Source organism: Plectropomus leopardus, chromosome 5 (assembly GCF_008729295.1).
Source record: "Plectropomus leopardus isolate mb chromosome 5, YSFRI_Pleo_2.0, whole genome shotgun sequence".
NCBI lineage: Eukaryota > Metazoa > Chordata > Actinopteri > Perciformes > Serranidae > Plectropomus > Plectropomus leopardus.
In genome coordinates, this window is record NC_056467.1 from 23,594,232 (window position 1) to 23,616,783 (window position 22,552).

The 22,552-nt window shown below is 38.7% G+C and overlaps 1 protein-coding gene across 1 annotated transcript in view; it reads right to left on the reverse strand.

The window, feature by feature from the left end:
• The window catches only part of pitpnm3 (PITPNM family member 3), a 115,653-nt gene extending 99,218 nt beyond the window's left edge, over positions 1 to 16,435 (reverse strand). The window contains exons 1-2 of the mRNA XM_042486649.1: positions 16,370 to 16,435; positions 15,999 to 16,214 (exon numbers count right to left, since the gene is read on the reverse strand). Coding sequence (XP_042342583.1) covers positions 15,999 to 16,023 — 25 coding nt within the window. The 5' untranslated portion in view covers positions 16,024 to 16,214; positions 16,370 to 16,435. The remainder of the gene's footprint in view (positions 1 to 15,998; positions 16,215 to 16,369) is intronic.
• Positions 16,436 to 22,552: the final 6,117 nt, after the last annotated feature.

A 22,552-nucleotide genomic window follows, 5' to 3' on the forward strand; every position in this document is an offset into this window, starting at 1 on the left:
GTTTGTAAGAAGTTTAACTGCAATCCCATCTATCCAATAAATGTTCAGTATTTAAGTCTTGTGAGTTTGACTGATTCTAATCTGACTGAAAACTGGTTCTACAATTTGCATGCTGTTTGTTTTTTTTTTATATACAATGTCCAGTCTGATGGAAGAAATCAAGTAATACATCCAGACACGGTCATTTAGCACAATATTCCTCAAACATGGTTACGATTACATTGAAAATTGGACTTTGGCTGATCTGAGGCAAACATATTTGTTGGCTTTTTCATGCACTTTGATATAATTACACACCAAGACAGATAACAGGGAGCTTTCCCACTCAGAACAAGCATTTGTGTGGTCATGTTTCACACCCTTTTGGCCATAATTGAGTGACAAAACAAAAAAAAAAAAAAACATGAAAGACGAAATTTCTAGTGAGGACAATGTGCCATGGAAATGTTTTGTGCTGCATTTATTGGTTAATTTTGGTTAAACATAGAGTTAGCAAAATATCAATGAGGGTACCAAACTGCAATTTACAAATTAAATGTCCTAGTCCTTCTCAGTAATTAGACATGCTTAAATTCAGTTTCACAGAGTTCAACAGGCACAGAGTCCAGCACTTCACTCAGCTCTGTTAAAAAAAGAAAATCTGTGTGCAAGTATCTAAAAAGCTTCACCTCAGAGCAAGACAACACAAGGTTGCTTGTGATTCATCTCATCCTTCTTTCACCTCTTTCTTTCTGTTATCCACTTCCAGCAGTGTTTACAGAGGCCCTCAGCCGGGTGAAACAGTGGGCTGACAGCATCCATTACTGGAGAAGCTCCATCGCAATCTGGGGTTGTACCCCCTCTATCTGTCTTTCGCATACAGGTTTGAATCACACACACACACACACACACACACACACACACACACACACACACACACACACACACACACACACACACACACGCTGCAGTGCTCCTCACATGTGAAGAGGAGTGCTGAGATTTTAATTTGCAACAGGGTGCGCCTGGGACAAATATCTGACTTTTAATATACGTAAGTGTAGAGTGGATGGCTTACTCGTCAGATTTTTGGGTGTCTCCTACAGTAGCCTGTGAGCATAGTCCAGGAAAATGCATCTCGGTTAAAAGGTGTACGTTGGGAAAAAAGCCTTTTGGCCATATAATGTACGTAGATTTCTTATTAATTGAAAGGAGCAGTGATTTGGTGGCATTTAGGATAAGGAGGATGAGGATTACAGATTGCAACCAACTGAAACTTCTCCGATGTGCCAATCTGACCTCCCCATTGGGATTCCTTCAATTCATTGTTCAGGGAATTTTTACCAGGAGCCAAATTACCTGCAAAATCGTTGTCCTTTCCAAAACATGGACCCATAGTTCAAAGCAGTAAAAACAACGACTGAAGCCTTTTCACGTTTAAAAAAAATATGTGCTTTTCCGGACACTGTTTAACTTGACACAAACAGGCTGCTAACTACAGTGGCTGATGCAAATGGCCCTGTCTGAATTGTGTGTTTGCATTGTCTCTTCTGGGCTACTATAGAAACATAGCTGTTCAACATGGAAGACTCCATGGACAAGGACCCACTCCCTATGGAGATACACGCTGCTTATTCTAAAATAACAAAAACACTATGATTCTTACTTTTAGGTGATGATACATGGAAGAAAATATACTTATTATGTCATACTAACCAAAAATTTAAATGCAAGACTTTTGTACTTGCCTCCTTTTTTCACAGGTCTAAGTTAAAGATCAAAAATTTTTTCTTGCGCTCAGTAGTTACAGTCTCTCATGGTTTGGTCGCAAATTAGTTAAAATCCTTGTTAGAGCACTAAATGTTCATTTCACTACCATGAGACTCCTCCAATGTTGTTTACATTAATTTGGCAGTAAATCAGCCTGTACCTGCACCAGCGCAGGACCACCAAATCCATCATCTTCACCTACAAGACCAGTCACCCGAACACCTGATGCTACAAGTGGTCGACACAACAGAAGAAAACTGCCAGAAACCGCCTCAGGGAAGCACATCTATATGCTCATCATCCTCACCAAGGTCTTTGTGATTACATTTTTTTATTGAACAAAACAAAATGAGAAAATTTCATACATAAAACAACAGGCATTAAAAAATGCATTTTCAATGATGTGTTCAGTATTATAATTTCTTAGCCCAGATCCACCATCCAACCACACCAAGGTCTTGACCCGACAGCAGTTGCAACTAACTTGCATGGTTGGGAGGCCACTTAGATGTATAGCGAAATTTACAAAAAATACATCAAAATGATAATTTTGGAATCTTCACACTTGTGTGCTAATGATGCTGTTAAATCAACATCTTCATATGCCACACCCGTCAAGTGGATGGATTGTCCTAGAGAAGGATGAGTGGTCACTAACATGATTTTTAACAAATTTTAGACTTGTAGAAAAGATTTCCGCACACTAACATGTATGCAGTGTTTCACTTTATTCTTGAGCTTCCTGTCAAACCTTCATCCCAGTCTAATCATTGGCAGTATGCAACACACCTGTGTACAACTCTGTTGGTAGAGGCTCCACCTCCTGGGAATTGTAGTCTTTCGATACTGAATGGAGTGAGTACAGACTGACAGTCAGGAACACGGCGCTTCAACCACCAGGGTTGTACACAGGTGTGTTGCATATTGCTTATGATTAGACTGGGATTGGTTACTTTCACCTGCCTGTCCACTGATCATTCATGTATATCTGATGAAGGTCTGATAGTCTGAAAGCTCAGTATAAAGTGAAACACTGCATAGATGTAAGTATGTGGAAATCTTTTTTCAACAAGTTTGGACCTTTTTTTATTTCTTACCGAGAGCTGTTCCTCTACCGAGCCTTCTTCTGGCTAATGTCCAGTCACAGGAGAATAAAATGGATGAGATGTGATTGAGGCTCACTCAGCAACGGGAAATCAGAGACCGCTCTCCGCACATCTTCACAGAGACATGGATAACCCCTAACATCCAAGATCAAGCTGTTGCACTGGATGGGCGGACCGTCTTGGGAGCCATAAGGACACAAGACTCCTTAAAAAATGCACTGCAGGAACTGAACAATGCCATCAGCTGCAACATGACCAAGCAACCAGATGATATCTTTATAGTAGCTGCTGATGTTAATCAATTGATCCTTCAACTCCAAAGATGTAGCAGGGTTAAGGACAAATGTAATTTTGTTTTTTAATCTTTGTTTAAAAAATGACCAATAAATCTACCTTCTACCTTTCCAGCACATTGCCAAGACTGAGCTGGGTAGAGTGGTGTTCATTCTGCAAAAGTAAACGTGACTAAAATCTGATAGAAATATATCTATTGTGTGCACAAAATAGTCTTAGATCTTTAACTTTTACTTAAAAATGAGAGCAAAACAAGTGTATTGGGCTTAAAATTTTCAGTATATATTCATTTTCTGGCAATATTCCCTTAACTCCTACACAGTGGACCTTTAAAGGTCTAAAGTCAGCATACATTCAGGACTCACCAGGTGTAGTTCAGAGTGGGAACCCCAGCATTTCGTTCAAATATTTGACTGTTGGCGCAGAGGCATTTTGATTTGCTTATATACGGTGCTGAATTAGGTTAGAAAGAAACAGCGACAAAATCTTGTGCCTTTCTCAAACTTCACCGGTCTAGTATTACAAACCAATGCAGGGAGGCGCTGCACAGCTAATGTTGGAACGATCCATACTTTATCTATGCATCACTTCTCGGGCAATGGAGAAAAGTGTTCTACCACATATTTTATTTTCATTAGGTAAGATGTTGAAAGGGTCCAGAGTAGTCTTTTGCACTTTTCCGATTAATTTCCAGCTGTACTAGTGGTGATGATATGCTGCAGACAGGGCTGTATTTATTGATGAAAAAGCTAAATCAAGTTATCTTTTTTCCAAGTGAATATTATCATCTCTAATCCTGCATGACTCATACAATATTCACAATGGGAGAAAATCTTCCTCTCTGACTCAGGTTATTCTCCTGAAATAAACCCTATAATTTATTCATCCTTATGGTATTTCCCATTGATTCTCAGTGTAATTTGCACACGAATAGATACATATGATTTATGTGAAATTCAACACAGACATGTTCACCTACAGGGCAGCAATAAAAAGTGAAATCTTTCTATCGGAAGGCAGCTGTTGAAGACACAGTGAAGTTATGGATTCAGGTTGGTAACTCTGGGAGACGAGCAAGAAATAGCTTGACTGCAGCTCCTGAAAGATTTATAATTGAACTCATTCATCTTTCTATCTTCCTTATTACATATATTTGCTTCAGCTACTCTGACAGAAATCATACAATAATATCCAACCTTGGACTGCACAGCTGCCTCCAGCTGTTCAAAAGAGTGTGTTTTAAGAGGATATCTAAAGACGTAAGGTTTCGAGAGGGGCCGCTGGTTCACTTATACTCAGCCTAATCATCTGGGGTTCATTATGCAGCTGGCGTTTATTGCAGCTGAATTTATTTTGCAGGTGGCTTTCACAGAAGGGTATAATTTCCACAAATCTCAGAGGGTACATGCATTTTTTCATCATTGTGCTTGTATCTCAATGAGACATAAATATAGTTACAGTGAAGTGTGGTTATTTGTAAGACAAAATGGAATATAAATACTCTGGAGTGGAAATATTAAAGTCAAGTACAACTATCTAAAAATGTACTAAGGAACACTATACCCTACAACATAGGGATCTCTGCATCTCTCCATTACTCCACTAATATCAGTTTATGAGTATCTGTTTTCATTGCACTTTGTCACATTGTGCTTTCATTGATAAATCAACTTTGCCATGGATGTTCAAGACAATCTGTTGATAGCCTGAGCAAAAGTCCTTATTTTAATGGCAGGCTTTTTTTTTTTTTTTTAATCAGTATCCTGAATATGCAGAAATGAAAACAGCCACACAAAAAAATCACTGTGGAAACAAAAGAATGAATAAGAAACCAAATGTTGCCAAAGCTAAGATTTTGTTCATGTAACATAAACTATGCAGGGTTCAACAGGTCAAGCATGAATTGCAAAATGTGCAGATTTAAAATTGTCAACGGAGAAGCAACAACTATTAACAAACTTGCTTTAACAAATAAATATGAAAAGCATTTCTGGTTTTTGTGAATTTAATATATTACTCTGTTATTAAAATGGCATTACATTTGGTAAAGAGCGCATTATGGCTTAGAACTCAAGACTGAAAAGTTTGGGACCTGTGACTTAACAATAACTAAAACAATAACTTGGACCCACTTCTTTCTTTATGTAATATTACATGTATTTGGCTTACCATGAAATATAATATAGAACAATGTCAATCAATGATTGCCAAGGGATAGCCTTCGTGGTTGGCCAATGTTGACTTTCTCACCAGCTCATGGCTGTTTTTCTATTATTTTGTTTATCCACACCAGACTCATTAACAGCATTCTCTCCACTCTAAATAACTAAATAACCACTGTTGCCAGTTCCGTTCTCCTGCCATGAGATTAATATGCTTGTAATATGCAAGATGAAATGATTGCAATTTTAAATGTGAAATTGTTTCAATGTGAGCTTTTATAAAGTGCTCGGAGGTTTGAGGATAATGAGCGAGCCTTCAGCATTGAAGACAGCCCCAGAGGAGAAATCTGCTTTTGATCAGTTGCTGCTGCCGTCCTAAAAGAATTTCTTCTTGCCGGAGTTTTATCTCTCATAGCCCTCTCTCCTCTCCAACCCAGATGGTCTGTAAGCCAAATGGGTGCCAATCATCTCATTTTGTAATTAGCTGCATTTCATATTCAAGGAACTCTAAGCAACTAATAGCACCCAGAAGAGCTCCCAGGTCATAAGACATGGCAGCGGCTGCCGTCACGCAGAGAGGAAGCGCAGGAGGGTTCTGTGATGACGCAAACCTCTTCAGAGCGAATACTGGACGCCACCAGACTGTGATATCCACCACGTGAAGAAAAAATCCAATAATGTTTTTCTTCTGTGCATGGAAGGGAGGAAATGAGAAGTGCATCTAACCCTTTACCTTTTTAACATGCAACAGTACAGATTGAAATCACAGACTTGATGAGATGTGATACTGCTCGAAAATCCACAAAATAAAATACGCAGACTTTTATTTTGTGTCTGTTTATGTCCTGCAACAGTGAACATCCTGCGGCTCCCAGAAGATAAACAACAATGAAAAGTCTGTCTGGTCCTCTGTGAGCTGGAAATAGCTATTAATAGCCTGTCCAGTAATTTAATTAAACCTCATTTCAGCACAAAGTCAAAATCAATCTCTACAGCTTATAAGGGACACCGAGGAGACTGATCTCTCCTCAAAAATGTTGAATCACTCACAAATTCACCTTGGAGACTCTATCCCTCTGGATGCTATTTATCTGGACTGCAGATCAGTGCTTGCATTTGCTGCTAATGGACTGCTACGCCATGATGAGGTGATAATCACCGTTACTAAGCCTGCAATTCTGTCTATACAACAATGACCACATATAGCACATTCTGTCCAGCCTTAGGATGACTGCATTTGAGGGAGTTACTTTATTAACTCAGTGCTCTTATGAGTTTTAATTGGATATGCACTGAGTGAAGAGGTAATCAGTTAATTACAGCTTACCAGAGAAGACATCTCACACTGTATATATTGGCTGCAGCTGTGTCCTTAATATAATTTTCTGGCCTTAAAGGATGTTTTTTTCAATGAATAATGTAATTTTCATCTTTTCACAAGCATCTAAAAACACCAAAGAGCCAAGTAGTCCCTGCAGTGTACTGCAGTATCAGGCAACAATAACATAACTAACCCTAACTCTGATATAAACATACTGCTCACTTTACAGTTGGATCAGGGGCTGGCTGCTGGGGCTTCAGTCCATAGGCTACTGTTCCCATATGCAGTGATACAACTTGCTTTGTCAAGGGGCCACTTTTTTTTCAAAATAACAGGAGTTCAAGGGCCAGTTCCAAGGAATTAAGGAAATTAGGGGCTTTGTCTGGACTACTGTTGGGGGGTCCAGGCAATATTCCCCTGGAATTTTTAAATGAACAAGCTCTATTTTGATGCTTTTTTAATGCACTCTGATACCTTATTCACATACAAAGTTCAAAAGAAAATCCTATTGCGATATCAATTTATTTTTATTGTAAATTAGAAAATGGTCAGCAGGCCACCTGGCACCCTAGTGAAACCTAACATAATTGAGTAAATGCTATTCTATTGGCCTAATTTTTCTTCCATTTGTATTTAGAGCCCAGGTTATTATGGAATGGATTTAGATGTAGCAGATTTGTCAACTAATGTTCAGTCTGTGAACTGCACTCAAGCAGCGTAAACACCTCTCCTAATTATTTTATGTAACTTAAAAACAGTAGCATCTGATGATTTTTGGCTTTCTCTCGATGGCAGGAGTGAAAATTTGTCATCCACAACATTTGTTGTGTTATTGTTTGAAGATGGTTGGACAACAATTCAATACAAAATAGGATGTAGGCTCTACAGGGTGGCTATGGGTGATTAGCAATTGTGTTATTACTCCAAATGATGTACAGATTTTATGGCATTGTATTATCTTAAATGGCTTGAAAAACATTGCCCCTAGACCCCTTGAGCTGAGCCCTGAATATGAATGGACATCAGTGTCTGCCAAGGCTTTGGCTTGTTGTCACTCCAGTTTAAGCTTTTTTCAGGTCTCCATCAACTCATTAGAAAAATAAAAACTCCACTTTGTCTACCAGCTAATAGTTGATGTTGTTTTTAGTGCCATGCAGGTGGTGTACAGTGGTTTTATTAATGTTTTTTATTAAACACAGAAGCCTACTAGGCCAAAAACAACCATTTGAGAATTTGAGCCATTAAACAAAACAGTGAACTGAAACTTGGCAGCCTAACCTTTTGTAAACTTGCCTGTCGAAAAACAACAGTTAAACCCGACAGCTGTCTTACAGCTTGCTGTACTTTGTGCCAATTGAGCAATCCTTTATTGTTCTATGGACCAAGGCTGCAACTAATGATTACTCTTTTGTTGATTTATCTTGCGATTATTTTCTCGATTCAGATATATAATGTCAGAAAATATTTAAAATGTCCATCGCAAGGTCCAAGATCACAAAGACAAAATCGCTTGTCTGGTTGGACAAACTGCCCAACCTTAGAGATATTCGGGTAACCATAACATAAGGCAGAGAAAAGTAACAAATGTTCACATTTTCAAAGCTGAAAGCACCAAATATGTTAGCATTTTTGACAATGTGACTCAATGTTCTCTGACAGTTGCTTCCATTCAGTCAATCAAACAATATGAATTTGATGAACCCAATATGTCCTGAGCCTTACTAAAACATCTACTCCACACTTGTAGATGCATTAAACAATTTTAATAATAGCATTAAAGTGCTGAGTAAGTGCACCTACAAAAAGCCTATTTGAGTCTGAGAGCTTTCTTCATTGCCACAAATACAAAGTGATTCACCAATGGCGAGATAGAAAATGCTGTCTCCAGTCTGACGTCAAGACATTTGGCCATTAAACAACAGGCAGACTTGTGCCGGGCTCCAGGTGAGACGGTCCCCTGCCACCGCTGTGCCTCCGACCTGAAATAGCAGCAGCCAGCTGCGGTGTGCATTGTGAAGAGTAGCTCCCCGACATCGGCCCAGTGTGCTTCCCCATGACAAACACCTATTAAATTTAAATTAGCACTGTTTTGTATGATCAAATAAAATAACAGAGGTCATAGGCTGAATGCATTAGCACAGGACTCTGTAGAATTCAGAGAACATTGTGGTGCTGCTTGTTGAGCATCCTGTCTGGGGACCATTTGCCATGATGACAGTATCACACAGTGTATAAAGTATTTATCATGTCTTAAACTGAGTGACAGGAGCTGCATTTGGGAAATCACTTACAGCATCAAATGAAATCACTTTTGGAGGAAAAAGTGCCAGCAGGTTATTTTAAGAAACAACACAACAGCACTAAAAAAGTGCCAAATGGTTTTACTATTCACCTTCCCGGAGAGAGGGAAGGAAGCAGAGAGAATAAGAGAGAGACTGTTCATCGGAATCCTTCAGTTCTATTTTTAGCTTGATGCTGAATCTCGACAAAACAGCAGGTAGGCCACCCATTTATTTTATTTGGACAGCAATTGAAAAAAAACACCCCTTAGTTCAGACTGATCCAGTTTCATCCAATAGGACGAATACAAAGTGCTCAGAGGAGTTATACCTCACACTGAGCAGTCGAGCGGTTCATGAGTTTTTGTTTTTGAGAGGACAAACTTTAACAGGTAGACTCTGGGAGGGAGAACTGAGAGTAATAGTGTGTTTTTTTAATGACATCCTGTATTGTCTAATTTTGTATTGTTATTGTTATGATATGTGGTTGTGGACTGTTTGGCTTATTGTGACTGTGGGTGCTGTGGGTGAAAGCAAAAGTTCTTAAAGATATATGGCAGCATAAGACTTTGTTTGGCTTCAAGCCGCAGGTCCTGCAGTGTGGTGGAAGTACCCTCGAGCAGAGAGAAACGACCAATAAAGGATCTATGATTTGAATTCCCATATCAGTGGGTTAAATTATGAGTAATATTACAAAAATGCACCCTCTATTGTCATTAGGGCTGCAACTAATGATTATTTTTATTAGCAGTTAATCTGCGTGATTATTTTCCAGTTAATCTTTAATTGTTGAGTATGTAAAATGTCAAATAATTGTGAAAAATGCTCATCCCTACTTCCCAGAGCCCAAAGAAACGTCTTCAAATTGCATCTTTTGTTCAACCAACAGTCCAGAGCCTAAAGACTCTTCATTTGCTATCATTAATGACAAAAAAGCAGCAAACTCTCAAATTTAAGAAGCTGGAACTAGCAATGGTTTGACATTTTAGACTGAAAAATGAGGATTCATTGACAATCAAAATAGTTGGAGATTCATTTTCTTTCAATCGACTATTCCCTATCTGCCTCTCACAGACACACACAAAAAGCAGGGCTTTTGCAGAGCTCCAGACCATGGAGCACTACTATGACTTGCAAATACTATTAATATATGAACTGGAAAGCTGAGGGTTTGTTTCCAGCTCGCAGTGAATGAATCCTCATACCGTGGTTAGAGTTTTACTTTCTGCTTACACTAACATCCAACTGCTGACCGGAAGCTTCAAGTCCACAGCAGAAACATCAACACTTCCAGCCCAAGATGAGCCTGGTCCTTAAAAAATAAATGCACCATGGGTTCTGCTTTGAATTATTTAATTAGAAAAATACTTTATTTAAATTTACTATAACAGCACTTTATTTAACTTTATACTTTATTTAACATTATAAAAGTATTTTATTCAACTTTATTACAACAGTAGTTTGGGTAATTTTTCTTTGATGGCAGTAGCTACTTTATTTGTAACTGTAGTTCATTTAATAATTTTATACTTAGTTTACTATAGTTTAGAGGTGATTTTTAAATATTGGGATATATACAGTGTAATGCGATATAGCCTAAAAATATTGTGGTATTATTTTGAAGCCATATCACCTAGCCCTAGTATAAACTAAAATACTGACTTACGTAATGGTATTGCTAGATGATAATTCAGGGGATCCAAAATGTTATTGGAATTCATCATCTGGGGAAATGAAATGTTTAAAAGTTTCATAACAATTCATCCAGCAGTTGTTGAGATACTTCTGTGTGGACCGAGGTGGTGGATCAACCAACAGACAGACTTATTTAGCCATCCCTTAAGCCACAGCACTGGCATGGCTTAAAAAATGGCGAAGTGTGAGTCACACGTGCTTTATTTTGAGGACTGATGCTTTACTCAGCCCAGCCCTCATAATTTCTAAATCATTATTACTCTGTGAAAATTATATTTCAATATCTGGATGATTTAAACTGGGGCTCTCTTTTGTTGTAAAAGGCAGTCAGGGAATCTGGGCACAATGCCTTTGTTTCTGTAGGAGCTGAGAAAAGGCACAGCAAACTGTAAAGCTTAAATAGTCCATAAATGCTGGTTGCAGTACTTAACAGCACTCATAAATTATCCTCTCCTTTTTATTTTACAGTCCCTAACCTAGATAACAGTGTAGATTTAACTCTCAAGTGAGTCAAGAGAGAATTTAAATTAGAATTAAAATGTGTGGAATCCCTGCAGCCCTTTTATAATTGAAAATGAAAAGATAAGATCTGTGTTCATAAGTGAAAGTCATGAAATTAAAAAGTCTGCTCTGTCCATGTTGGCGGGACTTTAAAGAACAATGCCTCTGTGAGAACTGCTCCACTTTAGATGTCATACAGTGAACTGAGGTCAAGCAATATTTGATTGGAAACAGACACACTGCATGCTCAACATATGAATGCAAGACCAGTAAATCCACACATTGCCACATTTCAATCTGCCACCGGCCTGCTGGTACATCACAGGGTTCACATGATTTTATAGAGCTAGGCTGAAACAATGAGAGGCCTCACAGTGCCGCTTCCATTATCTAGTGAATTTTATGGTGAGGCTCAGTGCAATATAATTAAGATTAACTGGAGAAGACATCTAGTTGCAGCTGTTGAGAAAAAAAAAAGTTTGCCATGCCTTTGAAGAATCTAATTTGTCTTGTGAGATTGTCTACTAAAAATAGGACTGTTGGCCTGATCTCTAGAGTAGAACAAATTCTTCATGACCTGAGAGGATGCACCTGACATTTTTATGTACAAAAATGCCCCACAAAAACTGAACCTGCAAACAAACTCTTTACAGACTCTGACCCACACATCTGCACCACAGTTGTAGACTGAAAAGCACTCACTGTCTCTCAAGATCCAGATTATCCACTCCACCAGTACTTCATTCCCCTTTCCTGTGGATGTAGGTATGGACTACCTGTGTGCACAAGGGCCCTCTCTGGAACAGCTTTGTCCCCACCGCCATACAAGCTCTTCAGTAACCCCCTTTTGTTCTGAAATTTCAATCGATCAATCAGTCAATCAATCGATAAGTCAGTCTATCTATCTATCTGTCAGTCTGTCTGTCTGTTTATAATGATCTTCAGCATATTGTTTATATTCATATCCTTTCATATTCTCCTTGACTATAACACGACACAAGAAAATTCGAAAGCAGCTTGCAAAGAAAAAGGTCAAAACTGTCATTCAAGCCACATTCTGCGACTTCAAAACAATGTGGACCAGAGGCATACAGTGGAGGGGCAGTGGCCCCTGCCCTACTTCCTAAACCCTAGGAACCCTTGCTTTGACCACACCCATCTTTAATAGCTGTCCTCACAAACAGAGACATGGGTTCCTGGCATAATACTCAAAACGTTTTTGTAGTAGTTCCGACTACAACTAATGTCATCAGAGAAACCACATTCCACCATGATGACACACACACACATACAAGCTCACGAGGTGAAATAAATACAAGCCATCTGGATATTTTCGTGGTGGGTAACAAATCGATCCAACCTTATCAGTAATATCAGTTTTTTTTTTAATTCATTCATTCACACCCTGGACAGGTCACCAGACTGTCACGGGGCTGACACAGAGAAAGACAGCCATACTCACATTAACACCCACATATAGAGTAACCGGTTAACCTGCATTTCTTTTGACTGAGAGGAAGCTGGAGAGCTCGGAGAAAACCCACATTGACACAAGGAGAAGAAGCCCCCCATCCCCCAACCCCTACCCCTCCACCCTTAAGTTCAAACCTCTTGCTGTGAGGCAACAATGCCAACAACTGCACCACCATTTTGGCTATTTTTTTTTTTTCCCAAACAAAACCTGGCACCTACATTACCCACAATGCATTACATCACCAACAGTCAGAAATTAAGAAATGTGTGTTGTGACAGTGAAGGCAGCCTTGAGCTGCTAGCCTCAAGCAGTGATAATGAGCAGAATGCAGAGGTTTGGTAAACTCACCTCTTTCTAGGGCTGGGCAATACAAAAACAATAACGATATCAATTGCAAAATAACTTTTCCTTGATTGAAATATGAGACGTAGTTGATAGAATGCCAATAGAACACATTCCAGCCATGTTTTGACAGACAACACGAACAGCCAATGATAATAAGGATAGTGCCGTGGCGAATCAAATGCAGTGAACGACTTTGACTCTAGAACAGCTGAGTGTTTGACAGCCACAGCGTTTCATTATCAGATCAAACAGCTGATGGTCCAACAGCAGCCCAGTGAAACAGACAAACAGAACGCAGCTTCTCGTCATAGCACCAAAGTGTCTGAAACAGCCAAATTTGCACAGGTGGAAAGTGACTTCTTTAGACTTTTACATACTACTGTGTGTTAGTTTCAGGTTTAATCAGACTTTGGATGGAAGTATTTAGAAACACCAGGATGCACCGCTCCGTGTCTCGTCCAGCCGCTCCCGCTGAGCTCTCATTATTATTACCAGGGGCAGATGTAATGTTTTGGGGGCCTGGGGCCACAGGCACATTACCTTATTTTCACCCTTTCTCGAACTGGGAATGTTGGCAGCTTTTAGCAGCTATAGGAAAAGCAGGCCTACTCAAAAGTTTTTTTTTCCCGAGTAAAATGATGAATTGAATAGCACAGAAGTTTCACGAAGGTTTTTAGTCAGAGTCCTGCAGTCATGAAAGGGTGGCCAGCATCAGCACAATGTGCTTAAACCTGTAAGTTTGTTTAAGATGGAGTTTTTAATTTTTATATAATGCTGGAAAGTTTAATAAATAATAATGAATCATGTGTTTATTACACTCCAACAACCATCATGGTCAAATGAAACTATGTCAGTGAACTATGATATCTTCATATCTCACTTAGAGTAAAAGGGAACCTTTAAGCTTGACAGAAATCGTGATTTCATGTATATCGCGATATATATCGATATTGACTGATATGAAAAAAATTATCGTGATAAGACTTTTTTCCATATCGCCCAGCCCTACTTCTTTCTAAATCAGATTCAGGTGATGTCACTTGAGGCAATTTAGACTATAGACTATATTTTCACTTGATTTTAATGGTGCAGGCATGAAAACATGATATACATATACATACATATATACATACATACATACATACATATATATATATATATATATATATATATATATATATATATATATATATATATATATATATATATATATATATATATATATATATCAGTATATCAGCAATGAAATGTGCAAACTAATTCCTGGCATTTTGCTTAAATCAGCCTGTTGAAGGGGAGATATTTCAATCCTATTATTTTAGAGACTATCCACTTTGTATGTCACAACTAACTTGTACCCAGTCAGCTCCACTTTAAATCCAAGGCAGCAATTAAAGCCCAAACCACACTGAATAAAATCCTTTCTCTATTGTGGCACTTTATGTCACTACCAAGAATATAACGATCTGATATTTTATTGATCTCTGCAGGGAAAATTCTCTCTCCGCTCTCGCCTCGATAAAAGGTCAGAGCACAAACGCCACATAGCCTCCAGAACAGCAAGCCAGAAGCTGGAAGAGATTCAGTATGTTGCTCAAAGGCTCTTCAGCAGGGAAGAGATGCATGACAACACAAGGATAAAACCCTGAACCTCCAGCTGAAGAGATGCCTCATTTGTCACAATGCCACTAAGCATCATTATAAGGTTTATGCATTAACTTGACGCCACAGCCTGTGAGCTGTTCAGTCCATTTCTTAAGAAAATCAGCCTAAAAATAAATAAACAGGTAAAAATAAATAAATAAATAAACTGGGCATTTAGCAGTCTAATACACCATAGAAAATCTGAAAATTGCCATAAAATGATGCTGGCATAGAAAGCAGTAATTAGCAATCCAAACAATCATGGATTAATTAATGTCTACCAGGCACAGGGCCAGGGGCCCAAAGTGTCAGGGTGTCCTGGCCTTCACTAACAAAATGTCACTCAGATCAACACGTACCATCCACAAGGAGACACAAAATGACTATAAAGCAATGCAAAAATGACCAGAAAAGATACAAAATCACCTCAATAAGACACAAATTATCTCAGAGACACAAAAGATTGCAAAAAGACACAAAACAAGACACAATTCAGCTACAAGTCAACACAAAATGACCCTTAGAAGGAGCATACCAACAACTAAGAGTTGCAAGACCACCATAAAGTCTGTGTCTTGCACCTTTGTTGGAGAGGCGGTGGGCCCCTTTGTGCATATATGCCCAGGGGCACATTGTCTCATTATCCACCCATGCAAACAGTAAATAAAATACTACCTGCCAAAAACTGTGCAATTTCTGGACAAATTCTACTATCATAATGCAAACAAATAGGTGCCATTTTTAAGCAGCAAAACAATCTTCTGTGAGAGCAACAACAAACCTTTTATGCTACAGATATGTCACAACCCCAGAGGCTTCGCTGATGCAGTCCTGTCAAGGCTGTCTGCCCCACATACTGTATCCAATTTGACAATCAAATGAGCTGCATGGCAAACTGAATGCTATTATTAGCATTCCCTGAACTTCTCTGTATTATTCTGTCTTCACTTCTCCTGGTATTTTTTTTTTCTTTTTAAATATATGCTCACATCCTGAATTTTAACAGCTGTTGCCAAAAATAGCCTCACTCTTATTTGGTATTTGGACCGTCACACATACAGTAGTTGATGACCGTGAGAGCAGAAACAGGTGAGTACAGGTTTGTCTGCAGGTCACTACCAGCTCAACATTTGATCTTTTTTTTTAGCCTATATGACCCTGCAGCAACACAGAATCTGACAGGTCACACATTTCGCTGTAACACCAGCACGGACACACACAGACAGACAAATGTAAGGACAGTCCGGGCTACACAGTCCACTAGACAGTCTGTTTGACACAGACAGGTCGGTTTTAGACACGTCGCACATTCCTACAGATAGTCTCCATCCATGCAGCACGCGGCTGTGCGCGCCAACATCCAGCAGCAGCACGAGACGCGGGTGTCTACCTGTTAGCACGAGACTAAGCATGCAGTGTCCCCCTTACCTTTTCCTCTCGGCTCCTTTGACATAGTGTCCTCTCCCGTGTGTCTCCGTGCCTGCGGTCACTCAGTAAAGCCGTCACGTTATTCTGCGCTGCACCGTTTCGTCGGATAAGTCAATTAAACCGCTTCCGTCCCCCTCGTGCCTGCTGCTGCACCTTGACGCCCGCCAGACTGAAGCAGGCACGGGAAGCTACAGCTGCCGTGACGGTCTCCTCTCACTGTGGAAAGAGAGAAAAAAGAAAATAATTTATTCTGCAGCTGTGCTCTCATTCACCTATGTCAAGTCCCCTTGGAGCATCGGCCCGCCCATGCCGCATGCATACTTTGGGTATTTGTTGTATCTGTGCAGACTTGGCTCACATGTCATACCCACCCAGCTCCTCTCCTTTCTCTGCTCTCCTCTCCTCCGCTGCTAACATCAGCCGGAGTTCCTCCAAACCGGACCCGGGCTGCAGCTCGACTGCCTCCAGCGGTGCGCGCACGTCCGCGGCTGCGGCGGCTGAAGGGCGTCCGTCCTCTTTCCTGTCACCGTGCTGTGAGTTTGCAAAAAACGCTCAAGTATCCTAGATGATGACAGAAAAACAGCTACTCCAGTGACTGCATGCATCAAAACACAGTTTTAATGTGGAACCTTTTGTCATTGGTACGACTCATTTAATTCGCTCAAATAGCTGGATTTATTTGGCTCTATCAAAGTAAAATGAGTAATGCAGAGAAATATTACATGACTTTAACAGAATATGAAACATATAGAGTAAGAAAAAAAGTCATTGGAAGGTCCCACATGTTGCCCGTGTTGTAGCCCGTGTAAAAGCTAAAATTAATTACTAAATGATTTTTACTAAATGATGTATTTTGCCCTATGGGTGTGGCTCCAAGGCCAAATAAAAGACGAGGTGTGAAGATGATGAGCAAAAGCACAATTCATCAAAGTATTATCAGAATTCTTTACAGGAATTACACAGAAGAATTACACAGATTATTAAAGGTCCAGTGTGTAGGATTTAGGGGACTATTTTGACCAAAAAAATGGAATACAATATAAGGATATTCACTGTATAATCAACTGAAAGTAAGAATTGTTTTATTTTAGTTACCTTAAAACGAGCTGTTTATATCTACATAGGGAGCAGGTCCTAATTGAATGTCTGCCATGGTTGTTGCAGTGGCATCTTTCTACAGTAGCCCAGTACAGACAAACCAAACACTGGATTTAAATAGGGCCATTCTTTGTAGTTAGCAGCCCCTCCATGATGAGTCGAATGACATTGGAAAAACACTGATCTCTAACATAATCATACATCACTGTTTTACTGGTGTAGATCATCAGGTCTGCTTGTTTGGAGAGAAAGAGACCTATTTGGATAATACAGTTTATGGTAAAAACAACCTCTTGAATGTATGGATCTTATCAGAGAAAAAACGTGAGCATTGATTAGCAGGTTACAAGCCTATCTTTGACATGCCAAACATCTGAGCAACACTGTTTCTATTCAATGCTAAAATTGTTACTTATTTACACTAGTTACTCCACCCTTTAATCACTGGAAACTTTTTTTTTTAAATGTTTTGAATCATTTGAAATAATCTTCTATTTTTGCACAAGTAAACCGCTCTTTTGCCATTTTTAATGATTTTTTTTAAATGTTGATCATTTAGTAATTAATTTTAACTTTTAAATCTTTTCTCTTCACTCTTTTATTGTAAATCTGCGTCCTTTGTAATGTTTTTTGTTGTTGTTGTTCTGTAAATCACTTTAAATTGCCCTGTAGTAATAATGTGCTATCCAAATAAAGCTGCCTTGCCTTGTCACATAAAAACTGCTTAATTCAGTGTTTTTATCACTTTTCATCACCCAGACTGTTTGTTTAAGAGTGAAAGAGAGATGTGTGGAAAATTGACCTATCGCTAACTCCCACCTGCACAGCTCTCTCTGACAAACAATCTGCGTGCTGCCTAAACTAACAATGGCGGCTGTCAGTGTCAAAGACATATCCAAAGATACTATACAGAACTTTTAGGGGACAGAAGCTCATTTCACACAGAAGCCATGAAAAGGGTCTTTACTATGCTGTGGTGTTAGCGTTAGCCAGCTTTTGCTTTCTTTGTAACATTACAGCTAAGTTAACATTAATGGTTTTCAGTTGGGTGGGCTTTCACTGCAACCTTTAGCGACTGTGAACACTGATGTTCGATTGTCAAAGAACAAAAATATTAAGACTAAGTTGAACAGATGACATGATGAGCTAACATTATGAAGCTGAAGTTGGCCATAACGTTAGTGGCTATTAGCTAACTTAAACTAATGTTACCTAGCAAAGTTTGCTAGTTGTTACTTTACAGCACATTTTGCCAACATTATGTTGCTAACCTTAAACCAAATGTAGACATCTTTGTTCATCTTCTTTACATTGAGCTGCCACACAGCTTAATCTAAAGGAGACACTTTGCTCTGTTTATGTGAGGTTTCGGAAACGGGATAAAATACACTCCATTCTCAGGATACCTCGTATCAGTGTTGCATTTACCCCATGCATATTGTTTGACCCTTTGTTGACTTATAACTGCAGACATTTAAATAAAAAACTAAGGAAAATTACAATTTCTAATGTTTTTCGAGCATGCGAGCAGCATGTCCAAGTGCATTGTGTTGCAGCACGAAATGTGACTGGCTTGTGTTGTTCAAGGGCCTGACCTAGTAACAGGTCAAATGTTTTGTTTTTATTACCTTAAAATGAGCTGTTTATAAGGAGTGGGTCCTAATCCACAGAGTCCGCAATGATCGTTTAAGCACCATGTTTCTACAGACGTTCAGAACATACAAACCAAATACTAGCTTTAAATAGTAAATAATAAATAATATAGTTAGCAGCCCTGCTGTGATGAAAACACAAATTATTAACATGAGATTACTTTCGGTCGGTTTGTTGGAGAAGAAACCTCTATGGATAATTCAGCTCCCCGTAAAAAACCTCCAGAACGTCTGGATTTTAATTTAAAAAATAAACCAAAAAAACATGCACATTCATTAGCAGATGCTAGGCTAGCAGCCTGTCTCCAATATGCCAGAAAGCATCTGAAAAACACTGATTTCATTCAATGATAAAACTGTTACTTTTTTATACTACCTACTCCACCGAGTAATGACTGCAAACTCATTTTTAAACTTAATTTTAAATAATTCAAAATAATGTATTTATCTTGTTTCCACTTTTGCTGGAACTGTAAATTATTTTCATTATTAACTTTACCTTTTATATATTTACTCTCTACTCTTTCATTGTAAATCTGCATCCTGTATAATGTTTTATATTTTATTGCTTTGTAAATCACTTATTATTGCCCCACTGTATGAAACATTTAGTACAAATAAAGCTGCCTTGCTTTGTAAGGTAATTACTGCTTCATGCAGTGTTTTTATTTTCAGTATCATTATTATTTTTTAAAAATTATTTTTCAGTATATTGTATAGGAGCGAATGAGAGCTGTGTGGGTAATTCGGCTACCGCTAAAAACTTTCTGAGCAATGAACACTGAACTGGAAGTTCATGCATGGCACACGGGAGAAGTTTCAGCTGGTTGCAATCTGCAGTCCTCACCTCTAGATGCCACTAAATGCTACACATGGCTCCTTTGAATATAAAGTAGGTAAAATCATTCTAATTGTCACACAAAAGCCTATTGGTTATTGCATATTATCCTTTGTATGGTGTGGCTGTTGTGAACGGGGACGAGGAGAAGATGCAACCTAAGGATGAAGAGCAGGAGGACACTAGATCAAACTAAGGATGAAGGGTTGAAAGCTAACGCTCCTGTCAGCCATCCATCACTGATGCAGCAGGTGCCACCACGGTCACATAGGGGCAGTCACCCAGGCAGGAGAGAAAATCAAGAAGTGCCTCATAATAAAACCACACATCAAAGTAAAGTGCTCTGCACAGGCACTAAGTCTGATTTCTTTTCTTTTGCTTTCTAGGTATAAAACAGTAATGAAACATATGAATCATATTCCCACAGATTTAAGTCCTTTAAATCCAGTTGTGAGATCTGGTCTAATCTGACAAATGCTTTACCTAATGGGTACTTCTAATTCATTTTTGAATGTAATACTGTAATACTTAACCCGAATTGCTGCAAAGTAGGTTTTCTTGCTGAGCACTCATGGTACACGTCACACTTTGCTGAAGTGGTTATGATGTAGCACCTGCTGTGCTTGTCCCTTCTCTGACCACACACGAGGTCGCCCAGAAGGATGATCTGGTTGTGGCGTCATTTGGCAGCGGCGTCCACACAAATGCATATTGATAGAGGAAAATGCCTGTGGCCAAACCGTTGCCCCAGAATCTGAGAGCTGGACACACTACATTCCCAAACTCTACGAGGAAAACATGCAACCAATTCATCAAGAAAGCCAATGGCAACAGGCAATACATTTCTGGATCATAACAGTGAGTCGAGAACCCACAAAGAAAAACTAATAGCAAAAAGCCTCAAGGCTGGGAAGCCAGCAAGACAGATAGCACTGATTACACCAAATGGCTGCACTGACGGGATTCAAGCGAAAAAAAACTAAAGGCTAATTGAATTAAGTGAATTGTTGGAATTTATCTTTAGTAAGATGAATTCTCTTCATGCCATTGAGGACATAACTCCAATTCTAAATGACGTCCACATTAGAAGAGACTGAATTTATATTGACATAAAAAAAGGAAGACAATATTGAAAAATAAATCAACATAACTCAAATTATTGTGATGATTTAGACTGCAAATCCCGGTACTTTGACAAAACGAAGTACAGGCATACAGAGAGATGTTTATGGCAGTGGTGGTAGAAAACCACTGCAAGGCTTTTGGAAAATAAAGGCAAGATTTGTTTCAGCAACATAAGGCTTTCTGGGAGCCATTAAAGAGTCCCAAAATACAATCCTTGGCAGTCAGCAAAACCTGAATTTAGCACCTAAGGTGCAGATCTATTGTTCTTTTCCTGCCTGAGAAAAAGATTCAGCAACTTTGTGGGTGGAAAAGCACAATCAACAACTTTGTTGAGTCGTCAAAAGAAAGACCTCTGATTTCAGCACTTTAAAATATGATGATTTATACTAAAATATTCTTCTGGCTCTGTGTAACAGTGACTCTGACACAAGGTGCGGTAGTAGTTGGGTGCTTCACATTCAGGGCATGTGGAGTGAAAAGTGCTTTCACATATTCTTGCTCCTGCGGTTCAAGTACACATTTTATTTGGTTGTTGTGACCTGTTTGTCCTTGCCATCAAAATGTTAGCTTTTATGAAGATAATAAGAAGAAATGTTGGTCTGTTGGTGTGAATGAAGTGTCTTTCCTAAGGCCATCAGGGTGATGATCTCTGACCACTGTGTGTCTTTGGCCTTGGCACACTGCCTTCAGCACTGCACATTTGCACTTATGACATCTGAGCATTTGTGGTTTTCATTCATATTTATAATTTTCTGACTTGACTTTTTGTCCTTATATTCCTTTTTTTCCCAATCATTTTACCCATCTTTTTCACAGCTTCAGAAACATTTGGTCAAATTCTAAATGGACTTGCACTAGTACAGTGCTTTTGTAGTTGTCTGACCATTCAAAACACTTTAACACTACATTAACCCATTCACACACACAGTAAGGTTGTTGTACAAGTGCTGCCCTCTATTCTTTAAAAAAAAAACAAAACTGTTATACTTTGGGGTTCAGCACAAGCATACTTCAACATGCAGACTGGAGTGGGGGAATAAACCACCGATCTCCTATTAGTGGACAAGCCACCCTGCTGCATATTACTTGTGTGACAAATAATTCTTTGAATTCTTGAACATAAAGCTTAATGATTCAGTTTTAACTGTTTATTACATCAAATACAGCAGTGAAAGTAACTAAGAAGGCTGCATTTGGTATAATTATAAGTACAATATTAAATGCATTTGTACTCCACATACATATATTTTATGCTACTTAAAACAAGAGACGTATTGCCTTTGACTCCACTATATGTATTCTTTTCACAGCTGTAGTTACTCGTTACTTTCAGATCAAGATTTGATTTAGAAAATATACAGATTCAAAGATGTGATGCATTACTTTTATATATTAAACTCCCAAAGCGTATATAAAGTAGTTAAAATAAGATACATTTTTAAAAGGTAAGACTGTATGTTGCTTACATGTTAATGCATCAGAAGTAAAAATATATGTAACACTCTGAGAGGCAACATTTTGCAGGTGAGCACTTTACACTTGGTTCTTTCTGTAGTCTATTATTCGCATCTTTAGTTTTACCTAAATACATGGTTTAATATTTAAATGTGTGACTTTGTGTTTTTATACTGTGGTTTGTGTTTTCTTTCATTTTTTCATGAAACATTATATTATAGACTTTCTGATTAAATGTCATTTTCAGTTTCTTTAGATGTGATCATCAAAGAGTGCATCATTATTGTTCAGTCCCTAACCATCAAAAAAACAACAGAGGCTTTGTTCTGTAGACAGCGGTTGGCATTGGTTTATACGCTCAGTGTTCACTGGAATGATTGTTGAAA